Source organism: Sinocyclocheilus grahami, unplaced genomic scaffold (assembly GCF_001515645.1).
Source record: "Sinocyclocheilus grahami isolate Dianchi unplaced genomic scaffold, SAMN03320097.WGS_v1.1 scaffold82.1, whole genome shotgun sequence".
NCBI lineage: Eukaryota > Metazoa > Chordata > Actinopteri > Cypriniformes > Cyprinidae > Sinocyclocheilus > Sinocyclocheilus grahami.
The window spans coordinates 1135789-1159968 of NW_015505261.1; the positions used below are offsets into that span (position 1 = coordinate 1135789).

Genomic DNA, 24180 nt, shown 5'->3' on the forward strand with positions numbered 1-24180 from the left:
GATCTGTAAAGTTGCAAAGACTAAAGTCTCAAATCCAAAGAGATATTCTTTATAAAAGTTAAGAGTCAGTCACGCCTACCTAAAACGCCTCGTTCATATCTACATCACTGTGTGGGAAGATTTCCATAACGCCACCCAAATGTTCACGCAAAGAGAGAAGGCGTAACTTTTATTCTCGCTGTAGTATTGTTGTTGCCACCGCCGCTATGTCGTGAAGACGCTGTGTTTCGTTGTGAAAGTGAAGCTACTTTGTTTGGCTTTGCAAAAATGGACACAACTAGAAATCAGTGGTTAAGTTGTATTTACAACACTGTTCCAGAACAGTTCAACCCAAATATTCAGATGTGTGCAGCACATTTTATGGAGGACTGTTTCCTGATCCTGGTAGAGTAGACTACAATGCCGACTGTTTTTATATTTAAAGAGTTTTTATATCTTATATTTTTTATATTTTATATTTTTTATATTTAAAGCGAGATTTTTTGGGCAGTGTAGAGTAGGGCTTGTTGTTTGTCATTTCTCTGATCACAAATGCAGACATGGTTTTATGTTTATGCGGCGCAACGCAATGCATAAAAAGACAGTATAAATCATTATAATCTGTAATTATGTCCCCACTGGACGCAACAAATGCCTCGTTTATAATGGGTTTTAATGTTTTTGTCTCATCGCTCCGGCCGGACAGGGCATCATCATAATATGGTGAGGGGCGTAACATTTACGTCACACGCTTGAGGTATTCGGCCAATCACAACGCACTGGATAGCTGGCCAATCAGAGCACACCTCGCTTTTCAGACCGATGAGCTTTGTAAAAATCGACGCATTTCAGAAAGGCGGGGCATAGAGGAGAAACAATAATGTACAGTATGTGGAAAATAATGTGTTTTTTAACCTTAAACCGCATTAACACATTTCATTACACCAAATACACAAAATAATGTTCTTTTTAGCAGCATCATATGCTTTCAGCTAATGCATTAGCGTAATGGCTTGCCCTGGCACTTTGGCAGATGATGCGTGTGCGTCCTCAGTGCAAAAACTTTCAGTTTACGGTCATATCCTTATGTATAAATGTCACAAATTCACGCGAACATTTCCATTTTTGCATAAAGGTCCACCCTGACAGTCTGTATTAAGTTTTAATCTTTACTGAAAGAGCGGCAGGCACGTGCACGTGCGTCAGACAGACGGAAAAGAGACTTAATTAATAATCAGTGCAAAAACATTTATTGTGCTGAAATATCTATTGTTGAAAGTTAAATTGAGGTTTAAAGGCCAACATGCATTGTGAGTATTTTATGAGAGTAGGAACTGTAAGGGGATGACAGCGTGTAATTGTCTGAATATAAATATCAGACGCTTCATAACTACCTTTAACAGGATAAAGAAATGACAGGAAGACGTGACTGTGGTCAAAGTGAACGTGTGTTCCTGCAGAACATTACTCTTACCTATTGGTTACAACGGAGTTTGTGATTTTATTTGTCTTTATCATCATTTTAATTTTTAATGCAGAGATTTAAACTATATACATATATAACTATATACATATATAACTATATACAATGCTTAAATTTATTAAAACAAAATGTATGTAAGGTTTTTAACAAATTATGGTTTGTGCCACTGCTGCTCTAAACTAACAGTACTGGTCATTTTTTAGCTTTCTGTATTGGTTAGTCCTCCAATATGTGTAAGCTCTTTAGTAACAGGCTAATGCTATAATATAATTATTGCTGTTATCTATGAAAGAAAGGCAGAGAACTTTATAGTGTTTTTTTTTCAGATACCCAATTAGTCAAAAAGTACATAAACAATGCCAGCAAGAATGCAAGTTGTTATGAAGGGCATAGGGGGCCTTTTTTATGTGAATAAACACTATTTAGTTGTTTAAGTTTATTTGCCCAATAAAAGACAATACATTTTTTTGATTTAAACAATTTTTTGACAGATTCCTAAAATGTGTTTTCTCTTTATTATGGCAGGTGGTCTAATAAATTGTTAAGCACTGTATGTTTTCATAGCATTCAGTTGGCATGTTTGTTTGAATGACATTGGGCAGAATGTGAAATAGTGTTTTTTGTCAATAAAAAAATAAAAGAAAATAGTTTTTATTTTAAAATCCGATTAATCGAAAAAATAATCGACCAACTAATCGATTATCAAAATAATCATTAGTTGCAGCCCTACTTATGGGTTTGAAACGACATAAGGGTTAGTAAATAATGACGGAATTTTCCTTTGTGGTGGAACTGTCTCTTTAAGAATTTAGGAACACAGATGTAAAAACAAAGCCATGCATTGGCAGTGCCATCTTTATCTATCTCTTAGCTGATGCTGCGATCCACACGTACCCCACTCCTGCATGCAACTCGGGTATTCGCATCAGATAGCAGCATGAGGGCAGTTCTCCACTGAAAGCATCACGACGTTATCTCCAGCTGATCTGAACATACTTCACACCATCAGCTCCCCACACACTCACAGACAAGATTATGTATCATAAGTCTGTTATCTGTTCCTAATCTGGTTGTACACACAAGCATCCATAATTTCCATATTCAAAGTGTGACACAGCAAATCGAAAAACACAGTCAAACAGGAAAATAAGAGACCTTTCACTCTCGATTTCCCTTTTCTTTTGTAGTCTCTCTCATGTAATTCTCTTATTTAGTCATTTAATTTTGATATATGCGGTTCTATGTGAATATGTTTTAAAATGTAATTTAATCCTGTGATGCAAAGCTGATTTCTCAGCAGGCATTACTCCAGTCTTCAGTGTCACATGAACCTTTAGATATCTTTCTAATATGCTGATTTGGTGGTACTTATGAATGGTAATGTGTATATATGTATACAAAATAGAAAATAAATTTTATGCATAAAAATAAACATATCAAATAAGAAAATATTGATCTTTGTAGCTTAAGAACAAACTGAAGCATCAGGTGACAGGTATTTCACAAAGACTTGAAGAATTTCTCTCGTTTCTAAATAAAATGCTGCATAAGACAGTTATCTGTCACCAGAGCACCACCCACACAACATCCCTCACGCAGATCTCAGCGATTCCCCACCGCAGTCTAATTCCCTCCACATCTGCAGGAGCTTTGAGCAGATATATGACTGCCATGAGAGGAAAGAACACCAAATCCAGCTCTTTCCTTACAGAGCACATCTTCATCCCAGCACTTTACAGTTATGTCCGTCTCACACACACACATGCTAGCAAACTATTCCAGTTTCATGTCCAGAAACCTGCTTCAGTGTCAAAATTACAACATCTCTCTGTCGCTATCTACATTTATCTAAGCCTCTAGGTTTTATACTGATGCTTGTTGAGCACTTGAATTTCCCTTTGGAGTACAATTATGTGTGCGTGTCACATTCCTTAATTTAGTTCCATCTGCTTGTCCCAATCATTTGCTTAGTGTACCTGTGATACATAATCATACCCTGCATGTTTCTGACTAAACACATCAACACTTCTAATTTTTTTCAAACAGGAATGATTCTTCAGGTATCAGCTTCTTTCAGAGAATAGCACAATATAATAACACATTTAAAGGCTTCTCCAAATACGTTACACTGTTGTACACACCTTATATGTCATGTAACACGTTAAGTTAATGGATGGCTGTAGAGAGCATGTGACTAGGGGGGATTCACACACCTGAAGCAGTGTGCCATGGATGTGGTTTTGTTGGAGTCCTGGTCCAGATTCTTGAGGCAGCTCCTCCAGGAGAGTCTGGATGGTGGATGGAACTTGGGTCACCAGGACAAAAGGAACCAGGGCTCTCGCGGCCATTTCACGCGTGCGGTACACTGCAGAGCGACCACACCTACAAGACAACCGGTTCACAATTATATTTCAGCCACTTCATGATCTCTTCAACTCAGAGTAACTACATGGTTCTGAGGGGGTTCTGGTGAAGGACTGAGAAGTATTTCTGGAATTAAACACTCTTCTTGAGATTATAACTGTGCACATTGAACCAACTTCATGAGGTGCATCCTGGAATACTTTTAAAAGGTTAGTTCACCCAAAAATGAAAATTCTGTCATTAACTACTCACCCTCATGTTGTTCCAAACCCGTAAGATCTCTGTTCATCTTCGGAACACAAATTAAGATATTTTTGATGAAATCCGAGAGCTTTCTGACACTGCATAGACAGCAATGCAACTGAAATGTTCACAGGCCCAGAAACGTAGTAAGGACATCGTTAAAATAGTCCATGTGACATCAGTGGTTCAACTGTAATTTTGCAAAGCAGCAAGAATACTTTGTGTGCAAAAAAACCAACAAATAAAAATAAATAATTCTTCTCATTCACGTCACCCTAGCCATTTTTGAGAGCATCACAACGCATGTGGGTACATTCCTTTGCACGTAAACAAGGCTTAGCACATGCATGTTCTACATAAGCAGCATCACACGCATGTGTTTTAACGGGCACAGGTACTCTTGATAATGGCAGAAGACGTGATTTAGAGGAGAAGAATTGTGGAATTAAGTTGTTATTTTTGTTTTCTTTGCACAAAAAGTTATCTCGCTGCTTTGTAAAATTACGGTTTTCTGACACTGCATAGACAGCAATGCAACTGAAATGTTCACAGGCCCAGAAACGTAGTAAGGACATCGTTAAAATAGTCCATGTGACATCAGTGGTTGTAACTGTAATTTTGCAAAGCAGCAATAATACTTTGTGTGCAAAAAAAACAACAAATAAAAATAAATAATTCTTCTCATTCACGTCACCCTAGCCATTTTAGAGAGCATCACGACGCATGTGCGTACATTCCTTTGCACGTAAACAAGGCTTAGCACATGCATGTTCTACATAAGCAGCATCACACGCATGTGTTTTAACGGGCACAGGTACTCTTGATAATGGCAGAAGACGTGATTTAGAGGAGAAGAATTGTGGAATTAAGTTGTTATTTTTGTTTTCTTTGCACAAAAAGTTATCTCGCTGCTTTGTAAAATTACGGTTGAACCACTGATGTCACATGGACTGTTTTACCGATGTCCTTACTACGTTTCATTTCAGTTGCATTGACATCTATGCAGGGTCAGAGAGCTCTCAGATTTCATTAAACATATCTTAATTTGTGTTTCAAAGATAAACAAAGGTCTTACGGGTTTGGAACGACATGAGGGTGAGTAATTAATGACAGAATTTTTAATTTTTGGGTGAACATTCCCTTTAAAAAAACACGAGTTCACGTACTGTAAACAGTAAAAACTTTATACAGTAAAAACAGAAATACTGTGAAAGAGGGCTGTGCAAAAAAATCTAATGTGATCTCGTCAGTAAAGCTGCTTCTGTGATTAGTAGTAAATCTCCAGCACGTGCTTTCAGATGAAGCGGCATTTACTACACAGGGCTGTAGTTCACTGACAAGCTACGCAAAATCGCGTTCATAATCGGCAATGAATCGCCTGCGACTTTGAACGCGATTTTGTGTAGCTTGTATTTTGTTTTGGAAAGAAATTGATACACAGGCAAATTTATAGCTGCCTACAAAATTAATATCAAACATTGCAACAGAAGCCTTTAGATAATGCCTTATATAATGAGAAACACAAATTCATTTAAGTGCCTTCAAACTTTTCCCGGTACTATATTTTATGTACATATATTTATATTTTATGTAAAACATTATTTTATAGATTCCTGGAAGGTTCACTGAACTCTTTTGGACTGGTAGTAGGTTCAGGGACGGGGTCTTGGTGATTTCATTTTCAGAGCAGCCCCCTGATGACTTAGACGACTGCTTTACAAGCACTAAATTAAAGAAGCCTCTCCAAAGTTCTGGAAACTCCCCCAAGAAGCTCCAGAGACATGAAATAGGGAATATCCATCCATCAAAAAGAAGGGAATTGGAAAAAAGAAAAAGAAAAACGATGTAGCCATCATGTTTGTAGATAAATGAATGGAAGTTTGACAGATGAACAGATAGAAACAAAAAATAAACCATAGCTAGACTTGCAAAGCTGTGATTGGGATCTGCTGACAGCAGATGGAAGCGAGCATGGAGGTATGAGTTTGTGTTAACATTCACATTCTTTACCAGACCTAACCGCAGTTAGAGATCAGAGATCTGCTGACCTCAAACTATGAATATCATATGGATTCTAAAGGGGGCATGTTAATCTGTACAATAACAACTCCAGAGACATGAAATAGGGAATATCCATCCATCAAAAAGAAGGGGATTGGAAAAAAGAAAAAGAAAAACGATGTAGCCATCATGTTTGTAGATAAATGAATGGAAGTTTGACAGATGAACAGATAGAAACAAAAAATAAACCATAGCTAGACTTGCAAAGCTGTGATTGGGATCTGCTGACAGCAGATGGAAGCGAGCATGGAGGTATGAGTTCGTGTTAACATTCACATTCTTTACCAGACCTAACCGCAGTTAGAGATCAGAGATCTGCTGACCTCAAACTATGAATATCATATGGATTCTAAAGGGGGCATGTTAATCTGTACAATAACAACTTCTGCGGAGGCGAATTAAGCCCATGTCATAAATTAAACATTAAGTTACATGAAACTACTGTTTCTGGGAAAGAAACAATGTACAACATTGACTATGGGATATCATGCACTTCTATTGACAACATTCACATAGTCAGTGTTTAGGACTGGAGCTTGAATAGTCAAGCACCTCTTTCTACACCAACACTTTGTGTTTTACTATCAAATTATATATAATAGCTTAACTTACACCTGAATGTTGTCCTCGAATTCCCACAATTTTTGGGAATGTGAGTTCCTTAACGTGATGAATGATGGGATACGTTTAGTCTCAATACTGCTTCGAAAACGGTATTAGAGATCGTCAATTGATTACAGGTAATAATATTTTAAATAAATGTTCAGTTTCTTGCACAGACAGATCATTTCGCTTCATAAGACCTCAATACATCATCAGGAGCCACGGGTATTAGTTTTGTGTTGCCTGTATATGCTTTTCAGACTCTCAAGTGCTGGTAGCCGCTGAATTTTTATGAATCACCAAGGACCACGGTTTCAGCAAAAAAGCTGCTTTACTGTCCTGAAGTAAAAACTCACCTAGGGTGGGTAAATTAACAACAAATTTTCATTTTTGGGTGAACTATCCCTTTAAGGACTTGGTGCTTTTTGGTCCTGGGAATGCCGTGCAAGACAGCGTGCAAGCTTCCTGTTGCGACCAAGTGCTCTCAAGCAGCCAAGACTGCAGGAGTGGGTATTAGGACAGGCTCAATGTTTAAATTAAGATAAAGATACTTACATAATGTCTGTTTTGTAATGACATCTACATAACACCTGACAGACTTTTCTTTTTTTTTTTTAAAGGTGCCATAGAATGCATTGATACAACATTTTAAATTGTTCTCTGATATCTACATAGACGGTATGTGGCTTAGGTAAGGGCAAAAAAATCTCCAGAAATGGTTTTACATGTCCATTTACAACCCTAGGATTTGTCCCTAGAATGAAATGGTCTGTTTTTACCTTATTTGGAAGGGTCATGAATAATAATGTTGAGCTCTGCTCAGATTGGCTGTTTCACAGTGCGGCTCATTTCAGTAGCTCACACAGCAGGAAGGAAACACAGGGAAAATATATATTTCAATACTTTCTCTCGCGGTTATATCGTTGGGTAATTATACTGTATATAAAATGCGGGCATCAGGGAGCCACTATTAATATGCGGGCATTGAAACTGCTTTCGAATGCACAATGCTTTTTACTTTCACTTTCGAGATTTGCGATCGCACGTGCTGTGTAAACTACAGCGGCAGTACTTCCCACACTTTTTACAAGATCAGATGCTTGTCAGTGGTGCTCAGGATCTGTAAATCATTCGCCATCATCCTCAGTCATCTCTCCTTACTCGGTGTATGTGGTAAGTGAAATCTTATGTACTGTAATGTAACAGGCTACCGCTAGCAAGCAGCTAACCATGTCCCTTTAGTAGCTCGCGCTATTTTATTAGAATGCACGTTATTTGTTTTCCGTGCCTTTCTGAATACAGATACCAACCCATCCCTGCACATCACATCCCCTGCACAGCCTGGAACATAACATTTATTTCCATGAACTGCCATTTTCGCTATTATCCTCGCTTGTTTCTTCACAATACATGCCGAACTTCTGATGATTCGGCTGTGCAGGTTCGGCTGGCATAGAACATGGGCGGGTATATGCAAATGTTGGGGGCGTAACTATTAGTGATCCCGACTGTAACGTCACAGTCGGTGTTATGTTCTGATTCGCCTATTTTTCAGTGGTCTTTTGCATGCACGAGATTTACATAAGGAGGAGGAAACAACGGTGTTTGAGGCTCACGGTATGTCATTTCCATGTACAGAACTGTTATTATTCAACTATGCAAAGGTAAATACAATTTTCCATTCTATTGCACCTTTAATAACCAAGCACAGAATTTGGGTTGTGGCCAGACCTCAAAATGCCAAAGTGTGCATCTAACAACACTGTCCCGCCAAAGGGCCAGTGATAGGTCATGGTAGGCAGGGTTAATATTAAGGGTTACGGTAAATACAATTTTCCATTCTATTGCACCTTTAATAACCAAGCACAGAATTTGGGTTGTGGCCAGACCTCAAAATGCCAAAGTGTGCATCTAACAACAAATTCCGACAACTGGAGATTCATAATTAATATATATTTTAGAAAGTGATGGTGACCAAATTAAGTCATGTGGGAGGGGGGGGGAATGATGTGTCCCACTGTCCCGCCAAAGGGCCAGTGATAGGTCATGGTAGGCAGGGTTAATATTAAGGGTTATTAAAATTACATAGTACAAACACCTGTGCCATTTCACCTCAACAGGGGTAATGGGATAGTTCACCCAAAATTTAAAGTTCTGTAATCATTTTTTACCCACAGTTCACTGCAAACCTGAATGACTTTATTTCTTCTGTGAAACAAAGATATTTGTTGGGAACAAACAATATGCACATTAATTTCTTTTGCAATGGACACCTTTTTTGTCAAATATCTTCTTTTATGTTCCACAGAAAGAAAGAAAAAAACATACAGATTTGGAACGACAAGAAAATAACAGAAAATTCCTTTATGGGTGAAATATCCCTTAAGTAACATGCCGAATTCTCTCTGAATCATTCATCACTTTAATTTTAGGCCATGACATTACACAAACAGCCACAAATGGGCATTTAGTGCACTGGTTAGCAAGAGGGACATGATAATATAGAAAGAGAAGGTGAGACATGTCATACACAAGTAAACGGTCACCAACCACTGGTATATGTGCTGTACAGACTGTACTCTCTAAATGGAAAAGAAAGAAAGCAGGAGACGCCAATAACAGTTTGCCAGACATGTGAACCTTCACCTGCTGAGTTAAACTCCTCCAACATACAGACATCCACATTAACCCACATGGCATACATGTTGCCTTCAGCAGTCGCAGCATGACAACAGTCCACAGACGCGACCAGTCACATGATGCAGAGCTGTTTGTGGCTGCAAATACACGGCACACACAAAACCAGCCTAACCTTTTGTGTTCACCTTTTCCTTTACACAGTAAAGTACTAGTTCACCCAAAAAATCATTACCTCAAACCGATGTCATTCCAAATCGTTAAGATCTTCCAATACAGTGAGCTGTCAGTGCTACCAGAGCATTGGGAAATCAAACTGGATCAATCAAATTTGAGAATGAATCATCTAAATTAATCATGTTTTGTGTACTAGATTGTCACTGTAAAGTTCTGACTGAAAATAATGATTTGTTCAGGAATCAGACATCACATACTTCCAACTCTTGAAATGCCAAGGAGATCTGGTGGATGTCAAGATTTACAGGAAATATTGACTTTTGAGACTTCAAAAGACTTAGAACATAGTGTACAAGTTGTATGCATCACGTTTATGATACTTTCCAGGTACACATGTATTGAAACTGGAACTAGACATACATTCAATTTATACTGGATTTTGATGATAGAATGATAATGCAAACACTAGTTAAATCTGTATATATTGAATGTGTTAAATTGTGTTACTGTGTAACAAAAATACAAATAATATCCAGGAAAAAAAAAAGAAGATTTTATGCATAATGTGGGAATTACAAACAAGTCTGAAACACAACACTAGGACTCTTATTTTGAAAGTGTCTTTGCTTAACTACTTCCAGAGATTCATTCAAAAGATAAGGGAGATAAAAATAAATTGCACTTTTACAACCAACTACAACATATTAAAATATAAAAACAACTAAGTAATAAGCAATGTCATAATTAATTGCAGCACAATAGTTTTGACTTTTAACGTGCAATGCTCACATGCATTTATTGAAATCTTCGCCTTTTAATGGTAATAATCAAATTTGGCTGTATTGCGATCATTGCTTTTCTGTCTGCAAATTTAAGATCTCTTAAAATCATAATAAAGACATTTGTCAAGATATTTGAGACCGTTATTATGGTCTTAAATTTGACTTCGACCTGCACAGACCCTGTGACCAGCGCAATATTAAAATCTTCTCTTTTTGCGTCACGGAATTAAGGTCATACAGATTTGGTGAACTACTCCTTTAATGTAAATAAAGTAAATGCATAAACATCGGAAGAAACACATATTTCGATCTAATGACCGCCGAAGTCTACTGTTCCCCCTTTCTGGCCTCATATGTTAACTATCAGTGCTAATTTGTCCCATTAAATGTCTTTTGAGAGGAAATGACAGTTTGGAAGGGTGTAATTTTAGAAACATAGCAGTCTGAGGCGAGTCATCTCCAGGGGGCTTTCTCAGTCTCGACCCGCCATTACAGCTCAAAGGCCATCTGGCTCTTATTAGGCATGGTGGTACAGTTTCCCCGAGTATGACTCGGCAGTCTGCAAGCACCAAACAAACCTAATCTTAGTCTGGCTCGAAAACAACAGGCCGAGACTGTGTTGGACAGCACCTGGCAAGAGCGCCATAACACATCTTGTTTATTTGAGTTCGTCTGGCTCTTGAGGTGCACTGGAGAAATGAAATGAGAACGAGTACATGCAGTTCCATCACACGCTCCAGAAAGCACACGAGTGTATAAACACACTTGATTTTTTTTATGACCTGCACGTTGCTGGACTATCTGCCTAAAACAAGTTTGAAGTCCACCACATGAAATCAAAAGATCACAACATTTTCTTCAAAATTGTGACGTAACAGAAGTAGTGACATTAATGTGACATTAATTCTGAAATGGTATATTGAAAATAAAAAATGTAGGACAGGAAATTTGATTGTAAAAAAAAAAAAGGGGTGGCGTTCAGAATGTTCAGAAACTAAAACCATTAAAAATTGTAGAAACACTTTATTTAAAGCCTGCATGTATAATGCATTATAAAAGTAGTTTTAATGCATGAATTATGCCTTGTAATGCATTTTAATGCATTGTAACCACAGTTAATTCATTATAAATTAATTTTAATTTGGGTTATAATTATTTACGACAAGATATAATGTATTGCAAAGCACATTATGAATAACTATAATGCATTATAGCCTGTAATAACCATTTATAATGCATAGTGTTAACAAAATAGTTTTCAGTAATTGAATAAAATAAAATATTAATATCAGATGATAGACCAAAATTTGAAAACTTATTTCAGTTACAAAAATTACCATAAAATTAAATAAATAAAAATACATTTCCTAGCATGTTGGCTGTTTATTAGTACTGATAAAGCATACATTAATTTTAGATGCCTAATCCTACCCCATACCTTCATTTAACAACTAGCTATAATTAAGCATTAATAGGCAAAAGTCATAGTTAATTAATGAGAGTTGGTCACCAAACTAAAGTGTGACCCAAAATATTTAAATAATAATACTAAACCTAATAAAACTGACAAAAGCACATAACAAAATGACTAAAATTAAAACTTAAACTGAAAATATAAAAATAATGGCTATATTAAAATAGTAAGATAGTAAGATTAAGATCTAAAATAAACTAAGAAAACTAAAATAACACTGCTTTATTTCATATAATTAATGTTAACCAGCAGCCAAATACTCATTAAGACATTGATTTTTAAATGCATCAAAAATGCTTCTAGGAACCCAATGCTGATAAACGCATGCTTGCACTGGAAACACACTGAGCTTCTTTGACTGATAGAAATGCTAAGCTCGTGTCTTACACTTGAAACAATACCATCCAAATTATCAATCTGCTGGAATTAATAGTGAGGCCTCATCCATCAGTTTCTTCTTGCAACCTACTTGAGGTCCTGTGAGAAGATACATCTTCTCTGAGAGAGACTGACCAGGTGGCATCTGTGACTAGTCTTACTAAATATTCACCTATAATTTGTTTTTCTTTAAGACGGCACATAACATTTATTTGTTGATTGACTGATTGATCAAATTTGAATTCGAAAAATAAAACCGAGGCTGAGGGCTATTACCAACTTTATCATTACTAACACAATCACTAGTACATTGTTCTAGTGTGGAAAGTGTTGACTTTATAAATAGTGATTCATTTCCTGTGAATCATATGCCAACCAACTTTGATTATGCCATTTGTAGGTTGATTCCCCCTTAAACTGTAAACATTGTGGCTCTGTGACGCTATCCAAAACAGTGCTTAGTTTGTTCGAGCCTCACAAACAACTCGACATTGGCTGAACCAATGTTTTTTTTTTCAGCCCTGTAAATACAATTCACAGTCACCTCAACAGCACAAAAAAAAACGTATTTATTTATAACCTAATTAGAACCTTAAATGGAGATTCACCATGTCCTACTTGGGAACATGACCTAGGAATTTCCATCTTGGATGACCAGTGGTGTGACATTCTGGATCTGGTAAACTCCTCATGTACCAGGTATAATCTACTATAAGCAATTTCAAACCAACCACTTACATATGTTCTGGACATGCCTGTGGCTGACAGACTTTTGGTCAAGGGTATTTGACACACTTAAAGTAAGCCCTCAACACCGATGGAGACCCCAACCCTTTTTTGGCATTTCCTCAAGACCAGACATGCCAGCTACAGCATGGAAACAAGATTACCGTCATGCTAGCTAGACACTAGGCTTGCTGTGATAGACGGTGTTTTCGGTTATACCGGTGTTAAGCCGCAACACCGGTTACGTCATTTGCCTACCGCGGCACCGCCCCCCACCGTCGTTTTGATTTTCTTATAGTAACAAAAATCATTTAGCCTAGTTCAGTTAGAGGACAGACACTTTTAAAAACTAAACGCTCAATGCAGCATGCCGAACTGTGCACCACGGGGCATGAGTCAGATTTTATTTATCACGTGAGGAGAGTGAGTCGAGCTGACTGACAAGAGTGAAGTGAGAAAGACAAGACGATGGCAGAAGATTGTTTAGAAAGGAAATGCAAAGGCGCCTGTTTGGCAATATTTTAGATTTTGAAAAGCCTAATGACTGGAAGTTTTTTTTAAACATTCGTTTCTTATTTATTTGGTTCCACAGTGTTTGCTGATTGTGTAGCCCAAGTAATTTGCTATTTTTTTTAGGCATATATGGTGTGTTTTTATTCGTTTTGTTAATAAAAGTTCTATGAGTTTGACGTTGTTGTTGCTTGAATTGAATCAACGCTGAATTGCCGCTAATTTGAAAGTGAAAGTAAAATGTGCACGGCACTTTTACAAGCCATTTGAAAGCGAACAAGAGGGAAACTCGAACGAACTAACACCACTCTAACACCACCCCTCCCCCGCCACCCCCCCACCCCAACGGTGATACCGGTATTACCGGTGTTGTCACGCGTCAATTAACCGGTGGGAAAATTTCCTCACCGTCACAACCCTACTAGACACACTTGTCTTGTTTTCAAAATGGATTTATTACTATATGCTATGTAAAGTCAATAAAAAGATTTGAAAGGAGGGCAAAAAGAAGCGTTAGCCGCCAACTTGGTTAACAGAAGGAAGTAGTTCAAAAAATTATGGATTCTTGTTAGAAAATTCCATCCTTTCTTCAATCCATTACAAACATCCACTCAAATTCAACTACAATTTGATATGCAATGCCTACTTTTCACAACCCAATCAATTCCTTGTGGATAAAAATCAAGTTTTCCCTCACTGAACATGTTTATCTGGCCTAAAAGTTTGGAGAAACTAAAACCAAAGCTATTAAAAAATATATTTTTGGCAAATGAAATAATACTGGGGGAAAAAATAAATAAATAAAGTTTCAGGTGAAGTACTAATAATTACTAAAACTGAAATTAAAAAAAATATTAAACCTAAATTAGAAATATATAAAATTAGTAAAAAAATAAAATGCATAAAAAAAAAATGTAAACATTAATAAGGATATATAAATAATACTAAAATAACACACTTTTCAGTTGATCTATGCCAAGTGGCAAAAATAATGTTAGCTAGACCCCTTTTTCTTTTTTTAATGGATTTATCATTATGCACTATGCAAAATCACTGCACTATGCAAAATCACTGATGGTTCTCCTTTACACAATCTTTGAAAAATGTTACTGGTGGGGAAAAAAAAAAATTAGTCCAGCCCTTTTCCTCACTGAACATGCAGTTTTACTTGAAAATGTCACATTAGTGAACTAAATCGGACTGAAAATGCTATTTTATGATGACTTTAGTGTGTTGCTGGCTTTTAAATGGTTTCTACAGATGGTTCATCAGCCATGTTAATCAGAGCTTGTGCACCTTAGACAACCCACCCCCCCCTAAAAAAAACACACCATCATGTTACCATCTTGACCACACCATCTTGACCACCTAAATCTGTCATAACCTGGTTTTAGCAGCAGGGTTTCCTGTCACGGCTCTCATGCACACAGTGTAAACCCATGTTTGCTTAGCGTGTTATAATGATTACAAATGGATTTTCACGAGTGCAAGATTCAGCCGAATTAAATGCACCCATGTTTTCTCACAGTCTGGATAACAGAAAAGAGCTTGAAAAGCCCAACAAAGCCTCATTTCTCAAATATTTCACAGAGTGGAGCTTAACAGATCTACTCCGACACGAAGACGAGGCTTTGAAGGCTTAGGCACACAATACAAAAATCACAGTTTGAGCAGCAAATCGATCAGATCTCTAGGATTTATAACTATGAAGACAACACGGTGGGCCTAATCTAATGAAAACAACTCTGCAAGAAGAATTATACAACACTGACTGTGGAATGAAATCACAGTCTGCTCAGGTAACTAATCATGGGTTGTCTCGTATGTCAACCAGCACAATAATTAACAACTCAGATTCCTCGAGTGCTTTGCTGAGAACTTGTGTTGTTGTAAAAGAGAGGCCTGATCAACACCGGACACCCAGACACTCACAAATACACGCCTAAGGGAAAGGAGGGGGCAGTGGAAACCAAAACCAAGCTATATTTAAACATCTTCTACATGTGGGCTTCATTTGGGTGAATGGGCCTGCATACCTCCACTGACAAGAACCAGGCAGACCCCAATCCTCCAATCTCTTAACCCTTGCGCCCCTGTACCGAGAAAGGCTGAACTCTATTGACTTGGATCCTTCTATTAATCTGAAGGTCTGACTCTCCTGTCACTCCTTGACTATTAGGAAAATCCATCCATAATGTGACATGGTTTAACTGAAGAGGGGGATTATGATCAGGCGGTCTTGCGTTTGATTCAGAAGGGCTGAGACATTTGCTGATATGTGGCCATGTGGTTTGAGTCGGTTTTTTATGGTGGCATTGATCACTCAGAGTGCATTAGAGTCGTGAGTTTGATCCGTTCCTCTCTGTTCTGTGTTATCTGTGTTCCAGACCCGAGGCCTTGACTCTTTTCTCCAGCCCCTCCACACCTCTGCTCTGCTCCAGATGTCTGTAGCACACACATGGGCTCATAACACAATTATGATACTATACAGGCCCTGACACCCAAACAATGATCCAGGGCTTTCAAAATGCAATTAAATATATGTTTAACAGTGTTAAAGCCATAAGGTCATAAATATCTGGGTGTTGCAAGTGTCCTGATATCATAAAATCGTATTAAAATTGTACAATTCTTGAAAAAAACTGTTTAGTTAAATCTTTTATCATTATCAAAACTGATACAGCAGTTAAATATCATTTTAAAAATATTTAGTCAAGGTCATGTGGTACAATCAACAGTCATGTGATTAATGATATCTATGAATTAACAATTCAAGATTTGTAAAATTGATTTTACTTTGAAAACTAAGGAAAACATAACTTAAATTAAAATAAAAAAATGTTATTACCTTTTTTTATCTGAAGGTTACACCACATTACATTTTTACACTACATACATGAAATAAAATTTTGGTTGAAAATGGCATTAATTTTTTTTTAACCATATGAAACTACACATTTAAGATTTGCTTTTGTTTATTGATACTCTTACATGTCAGTGACCTGAAGAAATATTTGTAAAATATCATAAATTATATTAACAGTCCATAAAATCTGGAGGAAATTTTTACTTATTTATAGAAAGGAAGCTCTTACAAAGGTATATACAATAAAACCATTTTTTTATGCATATATCCATCCATATATACATCATCTATGTCAATTAATTATACTTATTATTTTGATTCCTTATCAAGGAATAAAGATCACTTTAAAATCACTACTCATTAAACCAAGAATTTAATAACAGCTCTAATATTTTCCATGTAGAAAACAGGCCACAACAGCTTAATTCACACACAAGCCACAAAAACCAAACAAGTTTTAACTAACACACATACTTTCTCACTAGTTCAAATACACCCACAAAAATACAGATGACTAAACACACACACACACACACTCCGTGCTAAAAGAAAAAGAATGCTAAAGACAGTTATTGCAGAAGCCCAAACACCATCCTCGGAGTGTGTGTGAGCGAGAGCACACGGATAGAACATTCCTGGCATAAAACATTAGTGAAAATAATGTCACGGAAGGGAAACTGCTGAGAGTCCAAGGCTTTTGGTCACCAAAGCGAAAGACAGCAACAGTTGTGCACATTCACACATCTGTACTCAACATGCTCATGTGAGTGTTATCTAACGTGCTGAGCTCACCGTTCTGCTCTGAAGTGGGTCACTATCAGGACCATCAGTTTCAACAGAAGTTCTCTTCCACTAGATGTTCTTCTTCATAACAGTGCAAATCAAGACTAAGCTTACAACAACTTTCCTATCACATCAATCTAAACGGCAGATGGCGAGGATAATCATGAATTCACACTTAATGGTCAACATTTTTGACAGGAAGTACTGAAAGACCCCTCTGTGTTTTGATACGGTAAACACTTTGCATGTGAATTAGAGTAAGAACAAGCTGTTGAACATTAAGCAGGTGTTGATTTGTAAACGTGGTGACCACAAGTTAATGTGCTCATGCAGGACCATTTATGAACGACCCATTTATGTAGCATCATTTTTATTAATAGATTCGGAATGGATCTAGTCTATGTAAAAGGTCATGCTCTTATTTAAAAAAAAACAAAAAAACATCCATTCCACAGTAGCCTTGCTGTCTACTATCTACTATAAGGCATCCTAACTGGAACACACTACATAGGCAGTAACCCATGGGACTTGAATCACAATTGTTTTAAAGAGAGTATCGCATTAGCATGTTGCTAAGCTAACAGCAAAATACTCACATTTTCTTAAAAATACACAAATTAGGTACAACGTCCATTTTTATGACTGTCTATGAACTATTTTATAAACAAATCCTGTTATTGAAGGAATTGCAACTATTTATAAATTACAATCTTTTTGACTCGTCGGCCATCTTGGAAGGAAAGTGAGAGAAACAAACTGCCTACTTTTTAGAAAAGAAACCAAAAACTCATTGCACCTTCAAAAAAGTCTGAAACGAGGTGTGTAGAACAACAACAACAACAAAAATCCAGACCATCATAAACGCAAAAAGAGGCCCTTAAAAATGCAGTGTAATTTTTCAGTAAAGCAGTGGCTTTTTTTTAATCTTGCGTTTGGTTTTGTCGTAAATGAACAGCCGATGAATCACACTTTTCTGAGAAAAAACTTGAAGTGGAGATAGCTAAACTGCAAGCTAACCGCTGTTTTCAGAAAGCAAGCACGTTTATCCACAGTGGAGAGAGACCGCGCGTACACATGGTTGCCAGGTTGACAAAGATAAGTAGCACGTTTAGCAGATATTTTAGTATTGCGCAAGTGTAAAGCTCTGTTTTGGGGATTACGTCTCTTTATATCAGGCAACCCAGTTGTGTTAGTCTGTGGCCAGATTATTAACAGATGCTCTATTCATTCTTTTTTAGAAACCTCGCACTTTTCTACTAAATTTTAAACGTTGTAAAATTAAGCGTGGTCCACTGCTGCACACGTGCCACGGTATCGATACAGGGCCAGCTGTATCGATACTCGTATCGTCAAATCTCTGTGACGATACATCGTCGTATCGATATCTTGAACACAGCACTAGTGTCAGTCATGAGTGTAGCATGCAAAGTCAGGAGCTGTGGTATCAGAAGCAGCAGGGGGAGCAAGACTTCTCCACCCTTATTTTGATTCCAAAACAAACACCATCCTGCTATCGTTTCTTTCATCCGAACAGATCTATTGCTCCCCAGCTGGAGGAACACGGTGTTCTGTGACACACAAACGGGAGCGGAAAGGATTACTCCTGGCTCTGGGATCACAACCGTGACCTATCCTTCACTCTGTGTGTGTGTGTGTGTGTGTGAGACACATGTCTATGTTTGGATGCCTCTCCAGGTACTTGTAGAATGTGTTCCAAAAATATTGTTTCTCCACTGTCTAAACAATGAAAAAAATGTGTAAACAGGAACAGCAACAGTAGCTGCATGTCTCAAGCATTACAAATTGTAAAAGAGGAAAAAATGTGGAGGCAGTGGAAAAAATCTATTGCAGGAATGGATGCGCTGAGTTGACGGATAGAAAGACATGCAAAGGGAGTGGCCTGTGAGACTAAAGGGCTGAGAAATAGTCAGCTGAATAAAATCTAAATGATTTTAGAGCTAAAACATTCAGTGAAGCTCATCTTTTGGTCAGCACTGCACTTAAAGGCGATCTAAATGTCTATACCTACCTGATGATTAAGGGCATAAAGGGAGCTAATCCCAGAGGAGATGATGAACCATCCATAGGAGACGGGTAGAGACGACCCAAAACCAACAGCAACAAGAAAAGACTGGGATGCAGCTTCACCTGCCCTGAATCACTGAAAGAGAGAAAGGGAAATATGTTACATTTCCTTACCTAAAATACGTGACTTATGTAACTACCTTAACTAACAAGTTAACTTCCTTAACTTATGTAATAATGTAACCAACTAAGGTGAACTACTAAAATAACAAAACTTAAGCTACTAACATGGATAACACAAAAAACGGTTTGCTTTGCTAACAGAACATAACTTCCTTAAACTAGCAAAGCTTCATTCACTCACTAACCTACTGTATATTACTAACTGAACTAACTTACATGTATGTGGCTCCATAAATGTCTCTAGTAAGTGGAGGAAGTTATTCTAGTTGGAGTTAACGTAAGAAACTAACTGAACTAACCTGGCTTACAGTACCTACACGTGAGTTCCTAACTTCTCTAATTACTAAACTACCATAGCTTCCTTCTCTTACTAACACACATAACTAACAGAAATAAGCCATATGTATGTGACTTAACTTCTTAACTTACTTCACTTGTATAACACATTTAGCTAACATAACTTCCTCTACATACTAATGTAACTAACCCAAAACTAACTTGTCTAGATGTGTTTTCATAACTTCTCTAATTACTAAATTGGCAAAACTTTCTTCACTAACATATATAACAAAATTAACTAACCCAACTAACTTGAATGACTTTATAACTTCTCTTACTTATTTTACTAGCATAGCTTCCTCCTCTAACTGATGTAACTAACTGAACTAACCTGCATGACTATCATTTGTCTAAATTAATTTGCGTAACTTCCATCACTTACTAACATACAGAACTAACACAATTACCCTAACTTACCTGAATGTGACTTCAGAACTTTTCTAATGTAACTAGCATACCTTCCTTCACGTACTAACATATATAAATAACTCAATTAACCTAACTTACCTATATGTGACTTCATAACTTCTCCAACTGACTTATTTAAGTATAGCTTACTTTAAAAGCACAACTTTCTCCAGATTCAAATATAAGTTACTAACTGAACTAATTTAACTCATCTATATGTGATTTTGTAACTTCTTTAATGATTAAACGTCCTTCACTTACTGACATTCAACAGTACTAACCTAACCAACTCACCTGTTAGTGACGTCATAACGTCTTTAACTTATTTAACTTGTATAATACAGTTAGCTAACATAACTTCATCTACATACCAATGTAACTAATGGAACTAACCCAACTTATCTAGATGTGTTTTCATAACTTCTCTAATTACTAAACTGGGATAACGTCTTTCACTTACTAACATATATACCAAAATTAACTAACCCAACTAACTTACCTGAATGTGACTTTATAAATGATCTTACTTATTTTACTAGCATAGCTTCATCCACTTACTAACTGAACTAACCTGTGTAACTTTATCATTTGTCTAACTTAACTTGCGTAACTTCCATCACTTACTGACTTACTTAACTTGTATAATACAGTTAGCTAACATAACTTCATCTACATACCAATGGAACTAATGGAACTAACCCAACTTATCTAGATGTGTTTTCATAACTTCTCTAATTACTAAACTGGGATAACGTCTTTCACTTACTAACATATATACCAAAATTAACTAACCCAACTAACTTACCTGAATGTGACTTTATAAATGATCTTACTTATTTTACTAGCATAGCTTCATCCACTTACTAACTGAACTAACCTGTGTAACTTTATCATTTGTCTAACTTAACTTGCGTAACTTCCATCACTTACTAATATACATAACTAATCGAATTAACCTAACTTACCTGTATGTGACTTTAAAAATTATCTTATTTTACTAGCATAGCTTCCTCCACTTACTAATGTAACTACCTGAACAAACCTGTGTGACTTCTTCATTTGTCCAACTTAACTAGCATAACTTTCTTCACATACTAACATACATAAATAACTGAATTAACCTCATTTACCTATATGTGACTTCATAACTTCTCCAACTAACTTATTTAACTAGTATAGCTTAACATGGCTTTCTCCATATACAAATATAAGTTACTAACTGAACTAATCTAACTCATCTATATGTGATTTCATAACTTCTTCAATAATTAAACACCCTTCACTTACTGACGTACAACAGTACTAACCTAACCAACTTACCCGTATGTGACTTCTCGAATTACTAAACTAGCATTTACTAAACTGCACTTACTAACATACATAATGTATCTTACCTGTATATTATAACTGACGTTTTAGCTGAGGTTTCAGAATTAGCAACCAGACATTACAAACATATACAGCTACTAAGAGTTTCAATGACAAGATGAGCACATGTACACATGGTCACCATTACTAACCCAATGGCCCTTCACTTCCTTTCGCTTTTACTACATTTCTGCACATGTTTCTCTGACAGTCCAGTGGAAACTCAAGACATAAGCCAGAGCAAACACATGAAAAAAAAAAAAACAGACAGAAAAACACACAAAATGTAAATTACTCATATCTTTCTATTACTGTGAAAGGGCCAAAACCTGTTCTGTTCTCTAAAGGCCATGCGCTTTCCACGGCACAGCTGCCAGCTATGGATACGCTTGTCATTATTACATCAAACATGGCCAAACTCCCCACCACCAAGGGGTCCCATGAGCCTGTAGACCCCGGGCCAGAGCACAGGAAATGCTATTTTGCTAATCAGGGCCCGGGTAATGCGTTTAGAGTCTGATTTCAGTCAGGCACAGTGTGGGACAGCCAAGAACTTGAGATCATCACCAAGCCCAGGGAGATTAAAGTGTTAAACATCATGCACATTCAAGAAAAAGCTGGAAGGGAAGTGCGAGAACGAACCAATGAAATATGACAAATCTGAGGAATGGAAAAAGACGTTAAAATGAGCGAAAAAGTTCAGCGAGGGTGAAGAGGTGATAAGCCTGGAAGAGAACGTGAGATTAGCAAAGCGAGTTTCAGTCTTGGCTCCACTTGCCCCGGTCTTTTCATCTCATTTCATCTCTGGTGCATGTCCAACCGAACCCTCTCTCGGCACTCATTTCCCATGTTAAACGTTTAAAATTGTTATAAACCCCTCACGCTGAGGCAAATCATTCATCACGATTTCATCCGTGCTCGTGAAATCTTCATATCGCAAACCGGTTTACAAATTGCGAGGAGGGCGATGAACCGTATTCTAGCGTTCCCACATGCTTTTTACAGCCTGCTTTCCAGATAAAAGAAACATTCTGGATCGAACTTCAATAGGAAAAACATCTCAATCACACTAAATGGCGAACTCCCCCCTAGACATCCCATGATGCTCTTTTCATATTTGGTAAAGGTGGGTGGTGCAAACCTCTTCGCACTTCTCTCTACCCTTATTTATATGCTAAATAATTTATAGGTGGTATAAAATACGAGTGCTGCAGAGCCTAGCTTGGCAAGCAGGATGCAAAGACTAGGCCGTGGGAAAGAGTCAGACCACTCTTAGCTAAAAGGAGAGAATGCCAGACTGAAAACGTATCAAAATAATTTGATACATATTAAGATAATATTGGCTCAAGGGCCTCTTGCACAACGCAAATGCTATTTGGAAGAGTGGCGCATCAGTCTGTGGAGAAATTATTTGAGGGAGTTAAGAGACTGCTTAGCGAGTGAGAGAGTTAAGCGAGGACTGGATCCAACACGGCCGAAACTCCCACAAGCGGTTTACTTATCTGAGGCATCTCAGCTAGGAATCTGTCCATCAGTGCGGTCAAAATGCTTAATAGGTCTAAAGAGGCTTGATGGGGCATTTAAACGATCTTAAATAAGGGCCTCTGAGAAATTAAAGAAGGGTGAGAAGAAGAACTGGGTCCGTTTAGCGAACGCTGGGATCGGTCAGCTCTTCAACAACATCCGACGCAAATCGCACACACATTGCGGGGTCCCTGTGATGTTATGGGGGCCTTTTGTTGGGAAATTCTCACCTGTTCACAGAGGCCTTAAACGATCTTAAATAAGGGCCTCTGAGAAATTAAAGAAGGGTGAGAAGAAGAACTGGGTCCGTTTAGCGAACGCTGGGATCGGTCAGCTCTTCAACAACATCCGACGCAAATAGCACACACATTGCGGGGTCCCTGTGATGTTATGGGGGCCTTTTGTTGGGAAATTCTCACCTGTTCACAGAGGCTGCAGCTTCCTGTAGCTGACTGAGGAGGAAGGGATAGAGGGCAGGAAAACGAGTGAAAAACTCTCGGCCGGTCATTCTGTTAAGAGAAAAGTGAGAGAAATTAAGGTTAAAGTATGTTTAGGATTGCAGATTAGATCAGAAAAGAAATGATGAATGAATGACATTAATCTGACATTAATTAACCAGTTTTTCTGTTTGGCTGATAAAATAAACTTAACAGTATTTTGCAGACTAGAGTGCCTATTCTTAGTTTATGGTGTTTAACAGCTCTGTATTTTTTTGTTTGTTTTTTTAGCTGAAAACAAAGGTCTGTTATTACACCCGAATGGTGGCTTCAGTCTGAATCACATGAATAATAAAGAGCAGAAATGTTTGCATGCTATAAGGGTGCGAATATGGGTTTAACATGCATCTTCATGAATATGTATCCTCATATTTAATTGTAGCCCTTATTGATTTACAAGTGTAATTTTGGCCACCCTGAAATATGCTAGAAAAACCTGCTCCTCCAAAAATGTGCATTTATTGCATAGACGGAGCAAGAGCATGATGAAGATTTTTAAAATGCATGTGTGCAGTTCAGTCGAAAGCTTGCCCTCTTTGACCCGTTGTTAATGCCGTTAAACTGAATGAGAGTAGCAAACTGTCTGCCTAACCACAATGCAAACAACAACAGTGAAATAAGGATGTGCGGTTTATCTTTCAATCAATGCTGCATTGCCTACTAAACCAAGTAGACTCGCAGCACATTCAGAACCATCATTGTACAGTAGAAAAGTAAAACCTTTGTGAAAATAAGATAAAAGACGCTCAAGCCACGCAGAGGTGTGTTAT

The 24180-nt window shown here is 37.4% G+C and overlaps 1 protein-coding gene across 1 annotated transcript in view; it reads right to left on the minus strand.

Annotated features, from left to right (window-relative positions):
* LOC107586496 (thyroid adenoma-associated protein homolog) overlaps nt 1-24180 on the minus strand; it is a 94714-nt gene that overhangs the window by 26737 nt on the left and 43797 nt on the right. The window contains exons 27-29 of the mRNA XM_016273889.1: nt 23333-23422; nt 19096-19227; nt 3676-3844 (exon numbers count right to left, since the gene is read on the minus strand). Of these exons, the coding sequence (XP_016129375.1) occupies nt 3676-3844; nt 19096-19227; nt 23333-23422 (391 nt within the window). The remainder of the gene's footprint in view (nt 1-3675; nt 3845-19095; nt 19228-23332; nt 23423-24180) is intronic.